General features: G+C 38.9%; 2 protein-coding genes across 3 annotated transcripts in view; one reads left to right on the top strand and one right to left on the bottom strand.

Moving 5' to 3' along the window:
* The window catches only part of IRAK4 (interleukin 1 receptor associated kinase 4), a 30,340-nt gene extending 19,164 nt beyond the window's left edge, over nt 1-11,176 (top strand). For both annotated transcript variants that reach the window (XM_067564176.1, XM_067564177.1), the window contains exons 8-12: nt 763-872; nt 4,009-4,192; nt 5,266-5,328; nt 8,865-9,023; nt 9,116-11,176. In XM_067564176.1, coding sequence (XP_067420277.1) covers nt 763-872; nt 4,009-4,192; nt 5,266-5,328; nt 8,865-9,023; nt 9,116-9,148 — 549 coding nt within the window. In that variant the 3' untranslated portion in view covers nt 9,149-11,176. The remainder of the gene's footprint in view (nt 1-762; nt 873-4,008; nt 4,193-5,265; nt 5,329-8,864; nt 9,024-9,115) is intronic.
* Nucleotides 11,177-16,258: 5,082 nt separating this feature from the next.
* The window catches only part of TWF1 (twinfilin actin binding protein 1), a 31,969-nt gene continuing 25,434 nt past the window's right edge, over nt 16,259-22,793 (bottom strand). Inside the window, exon 9 of the mRNA XM_067564173.1 lies at nt 16,259-20,531. Within this exon, the coding sequence (XP_067420274.1) occupies nt 20,361-20,531 (171 nt within the window). The 3' untranslated portion in view covers nt 16,259-20,360. The remainder of the gene's footprint in view (nt 20,532-22,793) is intronic.

Raw genomic sequence — 22,793 nt, 5'->3', positions numbered from 1 at the left:
TGATTTAGCTCGGTAGTGAAGACACACCCTTAGGCACGAGGGGCCACATTTTAAAAGATATTTAGGTGCCTTTAGACGCAGATAAGTACCTAGGCATTTTTGAAAACCGCACTAGATGCCTAACTCCCATTGATTTCAAGTTAGTCTTTCCACTGACCTGGGATCAGGCCTCTGTACTGCTATGTAAGAGTTTTATGCAGCATTAGGAGGCCTTCATCTGTATCCTAATGTGGTTCAGCCACTTTTGGCTGATCTGATTGTTGTGTTCCCCTTTCAGGAATAGAAATGTTCCTGGATCCAGAAGTCAGGCCAGTCTGCACTATAGGGATTATAGCAGCACAGCTATGGTGCCAGAGCGTAGATGCAGCTGACAGGGATGGAATGGATTTTTCTGTCACTGGAGGAACACCACCTCCTCAAGTAGTTAGGTTGACACAAGCATTCTTCCACTGAGCTAGCTATGTCTATATGGGTATTTGGAAGGCATAGCTGTGGGACTCAATGGGGGGGTTTTCACACCCCTGAGGATGTAGACATGTTGACCTAAATTTTAAGTGTAGACCAGACCTGACTTCTAAGTTACCACTACAAACAAATGTTTTCTGCGTGCAGAGCGGAAACTGATGTGGTGAATGATGAATAAAGGGACTTGTACAAACTAGTCCTCCATAGATGCACCTCCTCTTTTGGGATCAATATTTGTAAATCAAATACATATATTGACGTATTTTCACCTTTTTCCCCCCTCCTTTCTCTTTTAAGGATGACACTGCACCAATTCCTTGGAGTACAAGGTGTAACATTGTTCAAGGTACAGCAAATGGCATCAGTTTTTTACATGAAAACAATCATATTCACAGAGATGTTAAAAGGTAAAAGCTGCTAACTCTCAAGAATGCCTACACATTTTCCCACTGAATGCATTTTAGAGAGAGAAGAGAAGAGAATGGACTTAGGAGATAAGTGATGTATGTCCTCCTTTCCAAAGGTTGCCAAGTTCTTACAAACACCACTTTGATAGAAAATACTGTGATAAGAATTCTATTTTTCTGTATCAGGACTGTTTACCTAAGATTTTAAGGCCTGTTTGTCAGTCATTTTAAAGACAACTTTATTTCTTAGTGATTTACTTATGAGACTATCAGAACATCTATATATGTATACAGAACAGTTTTATGCCGAGTAATTGACCCCAAATATTTTCCAAAGTATCATAGTGGCAGCTATGGCAACTTACTCTCAGTTATACTGTCTTTCTGGATTTTGCCCTAACACTTGCATTGTGAGAGCATACTTACACTCTTTTGATTATGGTGTCTCTTACCAATGTCTGCTTCATCTTTCCTCCACAAATGAAATCTCACACTGAACAGACCTGCAAAACATCTCTTCAAAAATTACTCAAGGTCACTTCCTGCAGAAGATTCTATCCTCTTATTTTTGGGTCTGTGCTGCAAGGACGTGGCCAGATGAGAATTTCCATAGCTCAGAGTTCTATATCGTTGCTCCTAGGGGGTGTGAGCTGCCACTGTAGAAGAGCTGATGTGTGATCCCTTAGTGCGTCCAAAAGTAAGTTGCTGTCTAACTGCAACCAGCGTAAGAGCTCCTGCTGGTCACTACACATGCTACTTCAGTAGTGCTGCACCATAACAGCTTTGAGGGGGGGATTTTTCAGCTAAAAACCCTCTTCTTTTGGAGCATTCCTCGGAGTGCCTTCTTTTGAGTTATTGCTATTTTTAATAAAAACTCTGTAACTCAGACTGGCTTTAATCAAGTTTGTATGCCAATGTGTATAGAGGCCTTGAGCAGAAGTTGACTCTTCAATTCACTTATTTTATCCCCAAAGCAATTTCTGCTATATCCAGCTCTTAGAGCTAAATTTTTGGGTAGCTTTTTTCAGTGTAGCAAAGCAGTACAGCTATTTCAAGAAATGCCTGGGAAGCAGTCAAGCCATCTCTCTCATGGACAAGCATCTTAGATCTTGAGAAGGACAGTGAGTGGCTGAACTGTAGGATAATATCATGGAGGAGGTCCTGAAGAGCCTCCTGGCTCCCACAGCATTTCTGCTGAGTCCAGTTCACCTCAAGCCTGCAATCTTCTCTGAGTCCTGGAAAGGGGGAATATTCTTACTCCAGCTCCCACACCAAAACCTCTTTGCTGCTTTGACTGTGTGTGTGTGTCAGAACCAGCCCCTCTGTTTAAGCTTCCCAGCAGCTGCAATTTCTGGGAAAGAGGGTCTCTCCTACTTTACTCCTTCTCTGGTCTATTGACTGCTGTGAGAGGGTGTCGTTTTCACTACTGTACCCCTTTGTCCTCCTCCTTTCTTCCCTTGCTTGGACTCTGTCTTTTTGTCCTCTTTCGCAGTGAATAGTTCAATGAGAGAGTGTGACTGTTACTGCTAATGGTTTTTTTCAAGCACCAAGAGCACCATAAAGAGGGCAATTCTTGTTATCATTTCTACATTCCTGGTGGTTCTGAATAGCTGTGGAGAAATCAAACAGGATTCTGGTTAGTCTTCACTTTGCTGCAGCCTGGGGAAACTGAACAGTAACAGAGGCACTGGAATGGGGTCTGCATATTTGGAAAGACATCACTAAATTGTTTTTCAGTAGGACTGAGTTGCTCCTAACTCTTGATTGTATTGCACACAGGAAAAAAGTTGGTTGGTCTTTTGTAGTTGGGACACAATCATAATAGATCTCCTTTCCATTCTGCTTTATGAAGCATATCAAATTATGGTCTCTCTTATGGCTTCTTGCCTTCTCAAGCTGAGAAAAAACTAAGAGTTACTCAAATTGTTTTTGTTTTTCCCTCTACATATGGTGTTCCTACTGGCCTGTTTAGGAGTTACGTGCAAGAAGGAACTTCAGAGTCACTCATTGGTGTTTGTCCCATTGCTGTGATCATGTATTAGAGATCCTTTTATAGCTGGTCTATTTTTAAGACTAAGGCAGCTAGTACTCCTTCATAAGTGATGATTGTGCTTAAATTTTTCCTTAGAAGGCTCTGAGAAAAAGACTGAGAGATTGGAGATAGTAATGTTTCTAATAGGCTTTGTGTATTTGAGATATCTCCTATGGATCTCTTGTGGTTCCAGTAGCATATCCATAAAATGGAGAGATACTGCCCAGGTATCAAGATTATTTTAATACTGTCCCAAGTTCTAGAAGCCAAAAATATTTAAATTAAAGATAATAAAATAAATAAATTATAATCTCCCTTCTAAATAGTCAGTAAAATGTATATTTTTTTCCTTTTCATTTAGTTCAGTCTACTTCAGCACAGTTTTTCTTTGAGGCCATTAAAGACTGCTGTGTTTCCACTTATATGTATGGAGTGTTATTGTAGCCATATTGGTCCCAGGATGTTAGAGGGACAAGTAGGGTAAGGTAATATGTTGACATGCCTCGGTAACTTCCCTTAACTTGGTATGCTCGTGCCTCAAGGGGAAAATAAACTTCGAAGTATTCCTCCTGTTTCCTTAGTAAATTTTTGTTGGCTCATGGATATGCAGCAAAAAGCAGCTCTTATGTTTTTTGTAGGATAAATTAGAGAATTGGGAGGGTTTTGTGGAGAATTCTGCATCAAGAGCTTTACTAAAGTTAACAAGGCTATACGTTTTGCTTAAAGGAGGAGTTTTCAAGTTGTGCCTGGAATTTTGGGACATTAAGGTAACAGGATTGGTAGCCTTTAAGTAGTTTCTATACTTCACTTTTCCCCCCCTGTTTGTCTCGAGGAGAACTTGTTCATGGATTAGTCTGCCTGCCAGCCAGTTACTGATTTATTTAGTGAGTAGTTTGTTTTGATAGTTATGATAGTTTCCCAACAAAGAACACTTTCATAGATTTCGCTTACTAAAGTAAATCATCAATTTCAATGAGTTCTCCAGATTCCAAATATCAGTTAAAATAGTGAGTACTGTTCAGGTCCAGACATTTAAACATTTAAGTGTTATCGAAAACATATGGTTACTCCACTACTACAGAGAACATTATTTTTGTTTTTCAGTGCGAACATCCTGCTAAATGAAACATTTGTGCCAAAAATTTCTGACTTTGGACTTGCCAGGGCATCTGTGAAATTCACACAAACCATTATGACTGATAGAATTGTGGGAACAGCAGCCTATATGGCACCCGAAGCTCTGCGTGGAGAGATAACACCCAAATCTGATATTTTCAGTTTTGGTGTGGTGAGTAGCATATGGAAAGCTGTTGTACTTGCTTCCTCTTTACAAATGATGAAAGTTTACAAGCCCAGAGTTCATGAAACCCAGCATTTGTCACTATTTTGTCTTGCGTATACAGTGTTCACTGAAGGAAACCACTTGGTATTTGAAGAGTAAATATACTAGTTTTGTTGAGCTGTTTGAAGGTATTTGAATATGCTAATTAATTGGACTTTGTGAAAAGTGAGTTTGGTGTGGAACATCAATATAAGATCACAAAGTTAAGTTCCAATTAATTTAAATACTGGCTTTACAATCCTTAAGATGAATTACGTTTATATATATTTGGTTTCCACTTGCACAGTTGAGATCGGGGAATGGATTCTCTTGCTTACTTGCTTCTGTTTTTAAACAAGCTAACCAGCCCCAAACGTGAATGTTGTGTGCTGCTGAAGTGCAGTAATTGGTGCCCCTCTTGCCTGGCTCGCTTTTAAATCAGAATGAGTGGAGTGTTCATGCTCCTTGCTCTTCCTGAGGGGTATTCAGGAAAGTGGTAAACCAATTCTGAACCTTATCCAGCATCACAAAAGCTGCCAACTTCTGCTTTCCAACTATCAGCTTGAGTTGGGGGACAAAAGACAAAGTTTAAGTACCTGGAAAACATCCACCAAGTGCTGGGGAGGAAGGCGATGGTCATTTTTCTTATTCACCACCATCGGATGGAGTCAGGGAAAAGCTCCAGGAAATGCCCATACGGCACATGAAGAGAAGGGAACTAGAGATGGGGTGACATACCAATTTCTCCCATCAGCTAGGCAGGAGAGGGAGAAAATGAAGAACATTGTTAGGAGGCCTGGGGTGAGAGAAGACAAGCAGTTCACCTGCTCTTCCAAAAATGGGAGGAATGAGAGAGGCAAGAGTCTGCCAGTTATGTCCAAAAATGGTCTCTTCTTAGCGGGCCCTGATCCTAGGGACTTGTACTTGAAACTGTTATAAATGTAAACTGAGGATTGTGTTCCTTTGTTTTAAATGGTTTGTGTGTTTACCGTTTCTGGATGCTTTCCTAGCTGTTGTTACCTCTTTTGGTTTTCTTGTAGGTTTTGCTAGAAATAATAACGGGACTCTCGCCAATAGATGAAAACCGGGAACCACAGTTACTGGTACTGACTTTTTTTTTCTCTTCATCCCAGAGTTGTTTTATATGAAAACATAGTTTCCTGTTTGGAAAAGTCCCAGGTTTGCCACTGAGGAGGTACAGTCAAAGTGCAGCCAGTTGCTGTGCCATAGTCTGTTTCAGGAGCAATGCAGAAACTCTTGTTTCTTGAGTAGTGGGAGAGAGTCTAATCAAGAATAGGAAAAACACAAGGACAGTTTTGAGGAAGCTGCCCTATCCTACCCCTCTGGGTATATGACCATGGGGCGACAGATGGCATCAACATCTAAAAGAAGGGCCTCAACAACTCCATAAAAGTAAATCCTTTCCTCACATAAGAAAGGAACCATTCACCTTCCATCATGCATCCTTCATCATTTCCTGAAATAAATGTATCTATCTCATGGCAGCTATCACATCTTTGTTTTGCAAACAAGAAAATTGGGGGACTCACTAAGGGACCATTGAGCCTCAGCTGGATAAAAGTTCACAGCTTTGTGATCCATCTAAAAGCAGAAAATTGATGGAACTTCTCTTTAAAATGGAATTTATACTGAAATAATTGTTTGTGTTAAAGGAACATAAGGATTCAACCCCATGCTCTATCTCCCACTGCCAGAAGCTTTAGAGGGAATGAACAGAACAGGGCAATTTTTGAATGATCCATTCCCTGTCTTCCAGTCCCAGTGGCAGTGGGAGATGTAGAGACACTTGAAGTATGGGGCTGCATCCCTGATCATCTTGGCTAATAGCTATTGATGGACCTATCTGCCACGAATTTACCTAATTCTTTTCTGAACTCAGTTATTTTTTTGGCCATCACAAGATCCTCTGGTGCAACAAGTTCTACAGGTTGACTGTTCATTGTGTGAAGAAGTACTTCCTTACGTTTGTTTTAAACCTGATGCCTATTAATTTCATTGGGTTGACCTCAGGTTCTTGTATTGTTCACCCTTTCACATAATACTTCGGTGTTCACTTTCTCCACACTTTCATGATTTTATAGACCTCGATCATATCCCCTCTTCGTTGTCTCTTTTCCAAGCTGAAAAGTCCCAGTCTTATTTCTCTCTCCTCATATGGAAGCTGTTCCATACCCTTACTCATTTTTGTTGTCCTTCTCTGTACCTCTTCCAGTTAAACATATATATATATATATATATACACACACACACACTATATGAGGTGAGCAGAACTGCATGCAGTATTCAAGATTTGGACGTACCATGGATTTATATAATGGCATTTTGATATTTTCTGTCTTATTATCTATCCTTTTCCTAATGGTTCCTGACATTGTTAGTTTTTTTGACTGCTGCTGCACATTGAGCAAATGTTTTCAGAGAAATAACCATTATGATTCCAAGACTTCTTTCTTGAGTGGTAACAGCTAATTTAGACCTCATCATTTTGCATTACTTTGCACTTATCAGCATTGAATTTCATATGCCATTTATTGCTTAGTCACCCAGTTTTGTGAGATCCCTTTGTAATTCTTTGTAGTCACCTTTGAACTTAACTATTTTGAGTAATTTTGTATCATCTGCCAACTTTGCCACATCACTGTTTGCCTCTTTTTCCAGATCAATTACGAATATGTTGAACAGCACAGCTCCCAGTACAGATCTTTGAGGAACCCAGCTATTTACCTCTTTTTCCATTGTGGAAAATATCTATTTAGTCCTATCCTTTGTTTCCTGTCTTTTAACCAGTTACTGATCCATGAGAGGCTCTTCCCTCTTATCCCAGGACTGCTTAGTTTGTTTAAGAGCCATTGGTGAGGGGCATTGTCAAAGGCTTTCTGAAAGTCCAAGTACACTGTCTCAACTGGATCACCTTTGTCCACATGCTTGTTGACACCTTCTGTGCTCCGCAGAGACGGAGGGTTCATGGTTTGATATCTCAGTAGCGAGAAAAGAGCAGCTGGACGAGGAAGTACCTTACACAGTTAGTTTATTTAAGCAGCACTCAAACTGTGAAAGTTACAAATCTTAGGCTATCGTTACAACACTCAGCTGCTGGGGATATAAATCAAGCACTTACCACGATAAGGGAGGGGAAGCCCATCACCCACCTATAAGCGTGCTGCAACCAGGGAACGAACCTGCCACGTAGCACTCGCCAGTATCTCCGCAGATCTATAGAGAGCTTCGTGGCAGGGCGGCACCTGTGGGTCCCAATATACCCCTTTCCCCAATTCTAGCAATAAGCTCATTGGCTACATCTCAATCCACTTGGGGATTGGTTCTTAACACTTGTTATTTTCTTTCCTATTGGCAGTTAGCTAGGGACCAATCCACTATAAGCTGCGGTTACTTGTTTACTGCTGTAGCTAACCCTTAGCTGGTTTAAACTGGTTCTGCAGTCAGTCTACTTCTGCTTTCATCCCGAGGTTATGTCTAGGTCATGAGGTCTAACCTAACTCGGGAGGCCTACTCTTGCTCATAAGGCCTACTCTTGCTCTTAGGGCCTATTCTTGTCACCTATGCTGTTCTTGCGTTACAATAACCTTCCACGCCCTACACCTTCAAAGAATTGTAATAGATTGGTGAGGCATGAATTCTTTTTACAAGTTGTGTTGTCTTGTATTAATCTATGTGTTTGAGAATTTTGTTCTTTACTTATAGTTTCAACCAATTTGCCTGGTACTGAATTTAGGCTTACCAGCCTGTAATTGCCAGAATTGTCTCTATAGCTATTTATAAAAATTGGCATTATATTAGCTACCCTCCAGTCATCAGGTATGGAGGTTGATTTAAGCAATAGGTTACATATCACAGTTAATAGTTCTGCAATTTCATATTTGAGTTCCTTCAGAATTCTTGGGTGAAGAGGCCTGGTGACTTATTACTGTTTATCAATTTATTCCAAAACCTCCTTTATTGACACCTCAATCTGAGACAGTTCTACAGATTTGTCATCTAAAAATGAATGGCTCGGGTGTTGGCATATCCCTCACATTTTCTGCAGTGAAGACCAATGCAAAGAATTTGTTTAGCTTCTCTGCTATGGACTTGTCTTCCTTGAGTGCTTGGCTTCCCAAGCATGCAAGGAAGACAAATGCTTCCCACTGATTGATTGGCAGGCTTCCTGATTCTGATGTACTTACAAAAATTGCTGTTAGGTTTTGTGTCTTTTTTGCTAGTTGCTCTTCAAATTCTTTTTTGGCTGTCTAGTTATACTTTTACACTTGACTTGCCAGAGATTTTGCTCCTTCCTGTTGTCCTCATTTGGGTTTGATTTCCAATTTTTAAAAGATACCTTTTTGCCTCTAACCACTTTTCTTGCTCTGCTGTTTAGTCATGGTGGCATTTTTTGGTCCTCTTTGTGTGTGTGCACATGCATTCGTACACGTGTTAAAAGCTTCTCTCTCTCACCAGCAGAAGTTGGTCCATTAAAAGATGTTGGCTCTCTCACCTTATCTCTCAGTAAAATGTACAGCACTCCAAAGTTTAAACCTCACTTCTCCTTTAAAAGAACCCACAGTTCTTTAAAAAGTTGTTCTAATCAAAACAATTTTAATATGACCAAATTCTCTTACAGTTAAGTATCAGAGAAGAAATTGAAGATGAGGAAAAGACAATTGAAGATTATGTCGATGAAAAGATGAGTGATTGGGATACCATTTCCATTGACAAAATGTATTCAGTTGCTAGTCATTGTCTGAGTGAAAAAAAGAACAGGAGGCCAGACATTAAGATGGTACATGGATTTTCACTTTAAGGTTTGTTTAGCCAATATATATTATGTAGTGGTGGTAATGTAACTAATTCATATCTGTTCTACTTTTGCAGGTCCAGCAGCAGCTACAAGAGATAATAACCTGATACACATGCTGTATGCACATTCATTTTCTAATATAAGTATTTACTATAGTCCTAATGGGAGATAATCATGGATTTTTAGTACCAATTTGGTGCTATGCCTGCGTTCCAGGCTTTTGTGGCCTACACTGTATGTGCAATCTGTTGTTGGCCTTTTGCCACTGCCCTTTTTCCTTGATAGACTAGGGAAGCAACTTTCTCAAAGACTTTATGCTTTAGTCATTTAAGAGAGTTGATGTCTGACTAAAACAACTGGTATCTGAAACCCTGTAAGTCAGAACACCTCACTGCCATAAGACTTCTATCAGTAGCCTTAGAGAGCAAGAACACTGAGGTTCTTTTTATGGCAACATATTGTGCTGCTGCTGTACCATCTCCACTGTTGTTTTCTAAATATATTTCCTGATTAGAATCCAGGCTTTTGCAGCTCCCTGGGTAACATATACCTGTTACAAGGAGATACTGGTAAACAAATTGATGACTGGTAAATAGTTTCTAAGCAGAAAGACTAGCCCTTTTCCATTTCTATTGTAAGCAAAAACATTTCAAATTGAAGAGGTCACTTTGTATTGCTTTCAGCTGGAGTTTGGGTAACTTGCATCAGTATGTTGGTCAGAGTCAGAGTTTAGGACCAGAAGGGACCATCAGATCATCTGGTCTGACCCCCTGTATATCACAGGCCACCACCCACAAACAACTCAACAACCTAAATTAAACTAAAATATTACAGCCTGTAGCAGACTAAACTATTGAGTGCCCTAGGCAGAGGATAGGAGGGACCGAAAATACCAATGCCTAAGGCCCTCGCAATGTCAGGGAAATGATTAAGTGAGATATAGCCATATAATCGTGGCAAGTGGCCTGCACCCACCTGCTGCAGCAGAAAGTGAAACCCACCCAAGACCACTGCCAATCTGACGTGGGGGAAAATTCCTTCCAAGCCCCACGTGGTGATCTGTTACACCCTGAGCATGTGAGCAAGAACCATCCAGCCAAGCACCAGAGAGAAAGAGAATACTCGGTGCCACCTCAGAGCCCTGGCCCTTGCTGTCCAGTGTCCCATCTCCAGCTGTGGACTGTTCCTGATGCTTTAAGGAGATTTAAAAAAAAAAAAAAAAAAATCCCTTCCTGACCCCTCTAGGTGGCCAGCTGAAACCCTGAAGCATGAGCTTTGAAAAATGTATGCTATAAACTGGGTGTGAGTCCCAGGACCTCTGAGTTCTGCTCCCCACCATCACAAGCAACCCTGTCATACAGTTGCACTTGTAAGTGTCCAGCTCTTTCTTAAAACTGTATGATCTTGGTAATACCCATTTACAACAAGCTGAGCTACTTCATTCAGTGTTTTAACTTACATTGGGAATCCAAATTAACGTGAAGTTCCTTTGGCAATAGCTGTAAATATGAGCTGCTATCTGTGGGTTTGCAGACTTGTGTTTTTAAAAAGCCTTCACAGGGGCAGTGGTATTCAAATGAAAATATATTTTGCAGTCTCATATTTTTACTAATAAAAGAAAAAGCTTCAGTGCAGTGCAAATCGAGAGTAGAGAACTGAGACTTGTTAGATGTGGGTTCACTTTTACTGACTCATATGACATAATGACAAACAATTTAATCTCTATTCCTCAATTTCCCCATTTAGGAAAGAGCTGTTTGACCTGTTTTTGTAGTGCTCTGAGATCCTTGGCGGAAATGCTATATAAATGTAAAGTATCATTAATACAGAGGGAGTAATTTTGTAAGTGATCTCTACAGTGCCACTTTAGGATCAACTTGCATTGTCTTCACATCCAATAGTTGAATTTAATTTCAGAGTTTGTATAAACTAAAATGACTTGCATAGTTGAAAGTTTTTAATAATAAAAGCATATATAAATGTTGATGGACCAAACCATAGGCTAACAATTGATCACACCAAAGTGGAAAAAAAAATCTATTTGGGAGCCAAAGGATCATTGATTTTGTGTAAAAATGCTACTGTTTGTAAATAGAAGATATGAATTTCAAATAAACTTTCCTTTTTGCACCTGCCATTCATTCAGCTTTTTGACAACTTATTGTGGGTGGAAAAAATCTGATTTACAACTGAGCAAAATGAAATCCATGGTTGTTATGGAACAAGAACAGTAGGATTTAGGGCACTTCAAATCCGAGTAGAGTAGACTTGACCTGTCTCCATTAAAGGTGTGGCATGTGTCATTTTCAAATTAGTAATTATATTACTAAACAAATTGTTACTAAACAAATCCTCCCATGCAGCTAATAATTCCTTCTAAACTGCCTCTTTAAAGAAATGGGCTCACACGTAATCTAAATACAAATTAACTTTATCATTGTTATGGTGGATGACTTAAATTGAGCATAGGTTAAACGCTTCTAACATGAGCCATAATTGTTAATATATATTCTTACTGCTAGATTGTTAGGCAGCTTTGGGAAACAGTCTCTTTGTAACTCTGATGCTAGAAGTGGAGGTGTCTGAGGACCCTGAATGTAACTCAGGCTGACTGGGAGGACATAAGAACTGTTATGCTGGGTCAAACCAATGATCCTTCTAGCCCAGTATTCTGTCGACAGTGGCCAATGCCAGGTGCTTCAAGGGGAATGAACGGAACAGGTAAACATCAAGTGAGCCATCCTATTGCACATTCCCAGTTAATGGCAAACAGCAGTCCCTGCCCATCTGTCTAATAGCCATTGATGGACCTATCCACCGTGAACTTACCTAGTTCTTTTTTGAATCCCATTATAATCTCTGGCAAAGAGTTCCACAGGTTGACTGTGTGTTGTGTGAAGAAATATTTCCTTTTTGTTCATTTTAAACCTGCTGCCATTAATTTCACTTGGTGACCCCCTAGTGCTTGTGTAAGGGAAGGAGTAGATAACACTTCCTTATTTACTTTCTCCAGTCATGATTTTATAGACCTCTGTCACATCCCCCCTTATTCATCTCTTTTCCAAGCTAAGTCCCAGTCTTATTAATCTCTCCTCATATGACAACTTTTCCATACCCCTAATAATTTTTGTTGCCCTTTTGTGTACCTTTTCCATTTTCAATGCATCTTTTTTGAGATGGGGTGACCAGATTTGCACGCACTATTCAAGATGTGGATGTGCCATGGATTTATAAAGTGCAATAGGATATTTTCTGTCTTATTATCTATCCCTTTCCTAATGATTCCCAACATTCTGTTGAGATTGCACATTGAGTGGATGTTTTCAGAGAACTATGCACAGTGACTCCAAGATCTCTTTCTTGAGTAGTAACAGCTAACTTAGATTCCATCATTTTATATGTATAGTTGGGATTATATTTTCCAGTGTGCATTACTTTGCATTTATCAAAATTGAATTTCATCTGCCATTTTGTTGCTCAGTCCCCCAGTTTTGTAAGATACCTTTGTAATTCTTTGCAGTCTGCTTTGGACTTCCAGTTAAGAACTGAACTTTACAAAAACAAATAGCAGATTATGAAGACAGAAAGTAAAGATGGCTATAAGAGCTAGGCAGAAAAAGTCTCTCTGGATACCCAGGCTGTCCTCTGGCACTAAACTTCTCTTCTGGCACTGCTTGAGGGCTCCTTACTAGGACATACTTGCTCTCTTATATCCCCTATAGCTTGTATGTATCTGTACTCCCGCCAGTGTAAGAAATATCAGCTCTCAAGCGCTTTTGCTTTGGTGGGTACATCACTATTCACCAACACAAGAGTAGAACAGTGTTATTTACCTGTCAAATGTGCATCTGCAGTCACCTGTTCTATACCATTAGTGGATCACTCATTTATATGTGAGCAACCATGGATTTTTACATAGTTCTAGCTCAGAATTTACTTGTTTTTCAACCGGGGTGTGCTGTTTAGCTCCCATGTGAACCTGAGTTTTTTCTGTCACAGTATGCTCTTTCTCTCTGTTATTGCAAATGATGGGTGATTTCTATTCTTCCATTTCATCAGCTGAGTGGAATCTGTATCTCCTCAGTGCACCTGACTGAGCTCTTCATTGACCAGTGCAAAATGTTACTTAAAATTCAAAGAAGCCATTTTCAAAAGATGGTACTAGGCCATTTCTTTCTAATGAAACAGATATAAACCTCGTCTTGTAAGTACTAATCTAGCAGGAATGTGTCACTTAAGCCCATTCGTTGTAGAGCTTCTCTATTTTCAGAGTAGACAGAAGGGTTTTCTTACAAAAGAGTCCTTAACTAAAGAAACCTTGGAATAACGGTTGACTCTCCATTTTTTTCCCCTCCTCCTCAGACACTTGTGGATTTTGGTTTTGTTTGGTTTTTTTAATAGGCCGGGGAGTACTGAGGCTACTTCACCTCTGCACATATCATGGGTGAGACTGATAATGGAATACTGCATCCAGTTCTGGTCTTAACATTTTAAAAAGGATGTTGAAAAACAGCTTGCCAAAAATAGCCACACAAATTATTTGAGGGTAGGAGAAAATGCCATCCAGTGAGAGACTTAAAGAGTTCCCTCTGTGTAGCTTATCAAAAAAATTGAGAGGTGATTTGATTAGTGTTTAACTACCTTTTCATGGGGAAAAATACAAGGTACTAAAGGGCTCTTTAGCAGAGAAAGGCAGAACCCGTGGCTGGAAGCTGCTGTTATACTCAAATTAGGCACTTTTTTTTTTTTAACAGGATGAGTAACCATTGGAACAAACTATCTTTGGGAAGTGGTGGAGTGTGTCTCTTGTCTTCAAATTATTCAATCCAGGATGATACGCTTTAAGCAAACCAAGTTATTTGGCTCAATACAGGGGAATAACTGAGTGCAATTTAATGGACTGTGATATATAGGATATCAGACTTTTGGCCTTAAACTCAATGAATAGGAAGTGTAGGTTCCCAGCACTTCTGAAAAATGGGCCAAATGTTTCAAGCTAAACATACACACAACACCCACTTTTGAACATTTGGATATGAACATTCTGGGCTTGATTGTACTTCCCATCCTCTGCCATAGGAGAAGTAGGCAAGGTTCTCTCTTTTGATGGAGTAGAAATGCTGTTTTAGGTATGTCACATTCTAATGTGGTTCAAGAGATGGGTAATCTACCATGCTTTTCTATATACAAAATGTAAGAGTGCTGAAAATGGAATAGACAGGCTAAGAATTAGATGGGAGGAGAAGAGTTTAAGCATACTTACTGTTGATAAGGAAAATGACCTGGACCCCTAACACTTGCCATATCTAGTTATCCAAATGACTTTCATTTACTATGAGATCACTGGTATCAATTTACTGTTATGCGTAAATTCACTCATACCAGAAGAAAGTCCCAGCTAAAACAAAGTTAAAGTTGTATTGAATTTAAGGCTACAAATTTGCAGTGTAGATGTCTGGGTTGGTGCCAAGGCTCTGGGACCATCCTTCTTTGTGGGGGTCCCAGAGCCCAGGCTCCAGCCTGAGCCTAGATATCTGAATGACAATTCTATAGCCCTGTGAGCCCAAGTCAGCGGCCACAGGCCAGCCATGAGTGTTTTATTGCACTGTAGATATACACTAGGGTAGCAGCAGTTATGCTGGCATAGCCCCATAGTGTAGATGCAGCCTACACTGCCAAAGGGCTACATAGGAATACCACCTTTCCGCACAATATTAAGAAAATCCACATCCGAGTGATGTAGTTAAACAGACCTAACCCCTGCTATAGACAGTGCAATTCTTCCATCAACGTAGCTACTACCTCTCTAGGATGTGGATTACCTCCGCTGATGGGAAATCCCATCAGCATAGGTAGTTTCTATATTGAAGGCTACAGTGGTGCAGCTGTGTCCCTGTAGCATTTCAAGTATAGACAAGTCCTAAAATTACAGTAATGTTTTGGAGCACTAACGTAGCTATGTCGGTATCTACACTCCATAGCTGAATAAAGGCTGAGCTAGGTCTGGGGACTCTGAGCTCAGACGACCGTGTACCGGTAGCAGCAGCCCAGAAGGACTCTGGGCCAGGGGCAGTTAAAGAATGGAATCCAACTCCAGATTGTAGTATAAATTCAATTGCTGTTGCTCCTGCCTTGGAAGGGAGGATGGGGGCAAAAAGATCAGTTCTTAGCAGAAGTTCCAAACCCTTTTTGTATGTTAATGTCATGGAGACCTATAGAGCATCACAATTTAGTTATCCAAGCCATGGGACGCAAATGAACAATGGCAGGACCCTTCATGCATCTCATCCACTGGGACACAAACTCCTAAGAGGAAGCAGTGGAGTAGAAGAAGGCAAGAGACAAGCCTTTCTCAGACGTGCTAGAAAATCCCTTCAAAGGCAGCCTCCTTCTGTCAAACTACCAGCCAAGGGAGTTGTTGTTAGGACTTTCACCTGGTAAGATTTATTATACTTCCTCCTCCAACCTCACTTTAAACCTGTTTATCATTGACTTCTACCTCATCCTTCTTTATGGATACTTCCCTCTAATTTTTGTGTGCCACCATCAAACTTCCCAAACAAGATTTCTCCCCAGTTGGTGAGAAAGGCAGTGTGATAGCAGGCCAGGACATGTTGATGAAGTGTTAATATACCAGAGTTGTTCTCCCCTCAATTTGAATTCTGTGGGCAATAGGAAACTTCATTTTCTTTGACTGAAGTTCTAAATTATTCTCATTTTAGGCCAAAATTCAGCTTGGCATCATCCAATCTGTTTATACTATTACCATCTGTAGTGTAAAATGGATATTTTGACTGAACTGCTATGGTTGAAGTATGTTGCAATGTATCTTGCATGGGTACCAAGGTGGTAGTTATACATCCAGATTTTTCTTTAAAAGTCAGAGGGCAATACACTGCTTTATAGTTTCCATTAAAATTAAAAAGTTTAAGATGTGAAAGGCACTGAGATTTTTCCTACTATGAAGGCTCCTCAGCTGTTTTATAGAAGCAGCTGCCCACTGCTTCCTGAACCTCTAGAAGATTAATACTCATCACTATCAGCAACTGGAGGATTTTGTTTCCACTCACCAGCTCTCTCCCCAGGAATGTTTTTATTTTGTGCTGTTTCTAAACATATGTTGTCACCTATGTACTTGTGCACGCTGGCTTTATAATGTGGGTTCTTGCTGAAAGATGTTATAGAAAACGGAGAAAGCATTGAACCAAAAATTCAGTCTTTATTTATAAATTGAAATTACAAAATGGATAGTAAGTAGAGCTTTATTTAACTGAAGTGGTTAAAGGAGTTTTACATTCAATTCACATGTACTGAAGAAAAAGTTTCCATAGTCAATATTTTATCACTTTTAGATTTATCCAGTGCCTACACAGAGCAATTATAACAGCTTGATTAGTTATACAAATCAGTTGTAGTTAGTTAACCTATAACCCCAGTTATCTTAATTTAAAGAGATCTACTTTTTCCCACATTAACTTTTTGTAATGTGGGTGTTTCAAAAGTAATTTATCACTTGCTCATCATTTATTTTTTTCTATTAAATCTACTAAATAAACTAGGGGTTTTGAGTTGTTATTCATTACATTTCTAACATTCATTTGTTCTAGCAGCTACATCTTTCCCCATGTGCTTTCTGAAGGCAAACAGCATTTTAAAATGGAGTCATTCAACCATCAAATTACCAGTAATGTTTCAAGGAACAACAGACCAAGCTTTTTATTAATGCCCGTATTGTGTGCTGCTTCTAACCATTCACTGACAAGGAAGTATTAACCAGATACTACTTAGTGCATTTGTCTAGCAAACATATATGACAGGTTAGATAATGTGGTGGGAGTGAATACTTCAGCATGCACAGCATAAGGCCCTGTTCAACCCAGTGTTTGTGGTTGCTTCCTATACCAAGATAATATTTCACCATAAGCAGAGACTTTGTCTTTCTGGGTGGGGGTGTGGAGGGAAAGTGTGGTAACACTCCACCTTGCAAGTTTTTGTAGATTGGACACAGCGCATGCTGACCATCAGTTGATATGAACATTTTTTTTTAAAAGGTCTGCAGTCTAACATGGTCTGGCTTTGGGTGGCCTCCAGAACAGCCCATTGGGTGATTGTGACAGGGAGCTCAAAAGCCCCCGCCTCAGCAGTCTGATGATTAACTGTCTTTCCTACCTCACTCTCTGCCCCCGTAGGGTAAGTGGAGAAGCCAGTTCTCCCACACACCCTGAGGCCTCAATGAAGGCTTACAGTTGACGTAGTTTCATGGTAGTTTCATGATAGTTTCATGGTAACCCCTATTCCCCCTCCATGGTCCCATAAGAGCACTACTTCTCTCCCCCTGACTAGCAGGTTTAAGACTGCACAGCAGTCTGCCTTACACTGTGATGTCTGCAGCAAGCCAGTCTGCCTAAAGGCCCATGCCTCTGCTATGCTTTCTCTACAAAGGCTATGAACAGCATACTGCCAGCTGTTAGCAGTTACCACACAGTCTTTCTAAGCAAGCACATTTATTCTTAAGGTAAATGCATTACAGTAAAACATAAAAACCCAACTTCCTATACAGGAGCTAAAAGCTTAGCAGAGGTCTCCACCCACCAGTCTTATAGGGCCCTAGTAGGCCAAAGTCTTTCCAACCCTTTTGGAAAGGGTTGGAGCACTTGGACAGATGGTCCTGTCTAGTTACTGGATCACAAAAAAGGTCCCGAATCGGTTTTAAATGAGCCTTTATATTTCAAAAGCACTTTCTTTGGCTGTAGGTTTCTGGGAACATCTAGACCAGTTTGAACCAAACCTCCCCAGGGATGGCACCTCTCTGGTGGTGTTTACAACCTGAGTGATTCACCTTACTCAGTATTCATTTTGCTAGTTCTCCTCCAGCTGTATAATTCTTTGACAAAACTATAGAGGAGTTAGTTATTTCTGCCCTTTTGTAGCAGCTCCCCTGGATAGACTGCCATAATGGCGCTACAGCCACAGACTTCAGAAAGTCATGGATCAGAAGATCATATATTTTCTATTTGACTGAGTCCCAGATGAATACAGCTAGTCTTATCACTATTGTCCTTTTAAAATTACATTTAAAACAAAAACTTAAATTCCATCCCAAGCAAAATTTCTAACCCTCACACACTTAGGACTGCAGTGTAGTAATACTACTTACATGTGTCCACTAGATTTTACCATTTCATTACCGAAAACCATAAGACCTAAAATATAATGGTCTTTAAATACTCCCACTTCAAAATAAAAGTTTAAATGCAAAAGTCAACTGAACCACAAGTACAGGGCTGATAAATTTTTTCCACTGCCGAAGTATGTTTCTAAAGATTTTTCTATAGTAGTGCTTTTTAATCATGAGGGTCTAACTTTACATTTAAAAAAATGGAGCTGGGAGCACTAAGTAGCTTCTGATTCAGTTATTTTAAATAAACACTTAGCAATTTTATAGTGATTTGTTCAACATACTGCACAGACATTATATTGTTAAACTAAAACATGAGATATGCCTCAAATGTGGGGGGATGAGGGAGAGGGGAAAAAAAAGCCTGTGGAAGAACACACCTCTTGATACAAATTCACCTACAATGAGGTAAAAGAGGCAAAGAAGGAAGATCAGAGCACTGAGGAGATGGAAAGGGATTACCTGAGAATCAGAGAAATTTGAACAGCACTGATACAACATATACAATTTTTTTTAAAATAGCTGAAATGTAAAATTTTATTGAAGTATAAAATAGATTTAAAATTCTCTGTTGTAGTCTTCAGATTGTTCAATGCAGTCTAAGACTGGGTAACAAGCCATTGTTAGTAATGGAAATAACGGGTGGAGCTAAAGTAAGTCACACCAGGAAGTATTAGTATCAATGCATTATCTCCCCCGAAAATGAGATTAAAATACACCTCCCAGGAAATAAGCACAATTGTGATGTTGCCATTTGTTAATGTGCATGCTCAACACCCAGACTGTATTATGAAATGATCCAAGACCTGCAAATCCTTTATATTTAGATCTTTTTTAAAAAAAGCAAGTCCCATTATCAGGAATATACTTTACCCACTACATCACTTGTCGCTTTTAAGCACATTTTAATTATTTAAGCTCATCCAGAACTTAACTCACACATCTAATACTTCATTTTTACCTACACATTATGTAATGTGTATTTCTGCTATTCCTACTGAACAGATTAGGTCCAGTTTAAGCAAATTTAGACTCTTCTTGGCTTATTTTAGTAGCTGATTTAGAAAAACAATAAAAGGACTGAAATGAAAGCTATTAAAGCTCTGCCAGCAGTTGGCTTTTTTTAAAGTTGGATTTGTAAATGTTCGTGCTATTAAATTTCAAAACATTCAAGAAAAAAGCTGCCTTCATAACATCTTTAATTTATTATATTGCAAAAGAAACTGCAAATGCATTGGGAAATCATTTGTAATACATTTGTTTTCTCTCAAGAACTGATTCAGTATCATGAAGCCTTTTACTAGGCTTAAACAATTTTGTATCAGAGTGTACAGGTAATATAGTTTAACAGCATGATTTAGAAACATTTTAGTACAGTGATTTTAAAGCAGCTTCATCACTGACTGAATGCACTGACTCATGCAAATTTGTAGTGTTTTATTTGATCATACAGTACTTAGCAGTTTAAGGATGGTATGTCTCTTTAAATGACACTTCCACAAAACTAGAAATTAATTTCAAGCAGCAAATCCTCTGTGTGAAAAATAATCTAGCTATTCCTGTATCTTTGCATCAGGTATACTAGTTTAATTCAGCTTCTCTATTTAAAGAACATTCAAAGATATACAGTACATACAATAAATTGTTTTCCTTCACGATGGTTGCGAGGAAAAAAATAAGTATTTATTTGGAACATGGCTACAGAATCCACTCCTGCAAATCTTTACTCACATGGATAGTCTCATGGGCTTCAATGGGCTACCTCTGAGAGTAAACATTTGCAAATCTAGCCCCACACTGACATTTAACCTAACAGAAAGAACTGAGCGCAGATTACGTAGAATCAATATTTAGTACAGAGATCAGGAGAAGTTGATAATAAAATGTATAGCTATTAAATAATTAAAAATAAAGCACTACTAGTTTTGTTAGCCTTTTCTAGATTTGAACTGATTAACCACTCTTCCACAGTATGTGGACAATGTAAACTCTAAAATGGCAGAGCCAGATAAGTGCTGTGGAAAAACAAGGCTTATTTCTAGCATACATCAATCAATATGAAATGATTTCAGTTAATTACTGAAAAATGGAATTTTTCATCTCTTAGTGTAATGTACTATCACCATTGCAAGTAACGGATTTTAATCAGTAGGTGTTTCAGTCTCTGCAGGACCCCTAATTAGTCTTCGGATTCCCCTTTTTCCTGCAGGACCTTTTGGCTTAGCAAAACTTTGTTTGTGTGCATGTTGTTTTGGGTGAACCTCTTCATAAAGGAAGTCAGGAGTTAACTCATCACCATTATCTATTTCAATCTGCCAAAGAGGATAAGAGACAATTAAATGTATTTCATGATTTTGCTTAACAACCAGTTTATATTTACTAAAGCACGAAAACTGTATTAAAAAACATAAATAAGTAAGAATGTTCTGAGTTTAAGGTGAAATGTTGACCCTTAATTCATTTGTGTCCAATGCCCTCTATAAACCTGAGCAACCCTACATTTGATTTTGAGTTTGTCAGACCCTTACTGGTATGCAGTTTTTGTAGCTTAGCTTCACAATTTGTATTTCATGAGTATAACACAAATGTGCAATATGTATCTCATGCTGGAAGAAACTCCTTCAAACCTCATGTTCTATCACAACCTAAAAGTTGAATAATTGTACCTATTAAAATTTAGTGTTTTAAAAATAATATTTATAAAGGCAACTAATATACATGTTGCTTTCCCTACAGAGAGAATAAAATGGACCTGAATGATCTTCAGCCTAATGCAGCCCAGCCAAATGTAACTTTCAGCTAAGGAAGAAACTATAATAAATTAAAATCTTTATCTATAAAAGTGTTAAAACATAACCCTGGCTGGAAGGAAACTATTGTTCTCAAGTCAAAATCCACTGGTTCTATTGTAGGAATTTAGATCTCTGAAAAATTATTTGACCCTGTACCACTGAGTATTTAGAATTTCCTGGCACACCAACCATGGCCAGTAATAGATCCATCAGCAACTATTTTGCAGCAAGAGGTCAAATAAATCCTCAGGAATACTTTTACTAGTTATTTCAAAGGTCTTGTCAGGCAGTTATTTAATTTTAAAGAAAGGAGAGAATATTGACCTCTACCTCAGAAATATACTGATACAAAGTTATTTTTGACATAGCTTCAAAAGATGAACAATGCAACGAAAGAATGTCTGGTTGATATGAATCCTACCATGTTTTTAATACTGAAATAAGATCCACAGAAACAAAACTAAAAAGCTCTCCCCTATTTATAGCATCTGCAGTTTAACAATGTATTTCTTGTACTGCACTCCTTCAAGAGCCCCACCAAATATTATCAGTTCATGAATTCAGAAGCAATTCTTTCTTTATATAATATAGGACTGGAATTCTTTATTAGAAAAGGCAAGCATTTATTTACAAATCCTAGTTTGCACTAATTAAGGTGCTGAAAGATAGCAATTAAAGTTCCAGGGTCACTGCCTAAAACTGATTGTTTTTGAAATCCCCAAAATAGCCCACTGACTTCAATGGAATTCAATGCTCAAAGCAATTGTAGGATGTGGTCCCTAATGAGAAGGGGAGTTAGGAGGGTCCTCTCCTGAAGGTCTGTTCTCCAAGAATGACTATTCCTTCTGCCTAACAGCTCCTTTAACACCAATGGGTAGATGTACTGATGTCTAACCTAAACTGTAGATACTGACAATTGGAGGAGAGCTTCAATGTTCTGAGTTTGCCTACAAAGCCTTTATAAACATTTATGAATTTATGAAAAAATGTATGAATACAAGCACTTATACAACACACTTTATATGTTTATACAGTGCTTTGAACCTGTAATCAAATCTCACAAAACCCCTGTGAAGTGTGTAGGCAAGCATCATTATGTTCATTTACAGATAAGGTAACAGAGGCAAACAGGTGATGTGACTTGCCCAAGGCTACACAACAAAAGTCAGTGGCAGAGCCAAGATTAGAAATCAAGATTGCCTGATTCCAAATCTTATGCTCATCCCCCAACATATTATTGTGTGATGAGATGACATAAACTGGAAGGCAGAGATATAAAATTTTGCTTGACCCCATAAACCATTGTTAGCCAATGCACACAGGTCACACACATATTAATAGGTATTATGTGCATGGTGTTAATATGGTATATATTACATTAAATATAAGTGTTGGATAATCATGATAAATTGTATTATGCTTTCTCTTGCTCACTTGAGTATCCCACAATACCTTGTAACAGTACAACTCAACATTTTGCTCAGGCAAATGGGAAAACTGTCAAAGGTAAGACATAAAATATTCTACCCTGGTATAGGTAATGAGTGCCTTCATGGCCCAACTAGTTTGGATTGCGGTGTTCGGAAACAAGATAAAAGGGGTACACCATGATACCAGTAAAACAAGGTAACTGGGGAATTTAAGTCCTGGGGATAATGTATACAGTGCTTCATATTTGTAAACAAATCTAATATAAACAGAGGTAGTTTTGGGGGCATATTTTGGGATCACGCGTTCTGTGTAACATTAACTAAACATGCAGCAAGAACCCACTTCCCAGAA

Source organism: Emydura macquarii, unplaced genomic scaffold (genome assembly GCF_026122565.2).
Source record: "Emydura macquarii macquarii isolate MOO-44397 ecotype Brisbane River unplaced genomic scaffold, CSIRO-AGI_Emac_v2 contig_2636, whole genome shotgun sequence".
Taxonomy (NCBI): domain Eukaryota; kingdom Metazoa; phylum Chordata; order Testudines; family Chelidae; genus Emydura; species Emydura macquarii.
Note: the sequence above shows the minus strand (reverse complement) of the source record. Positions and strands in the feature narration are given on the sequence as shown.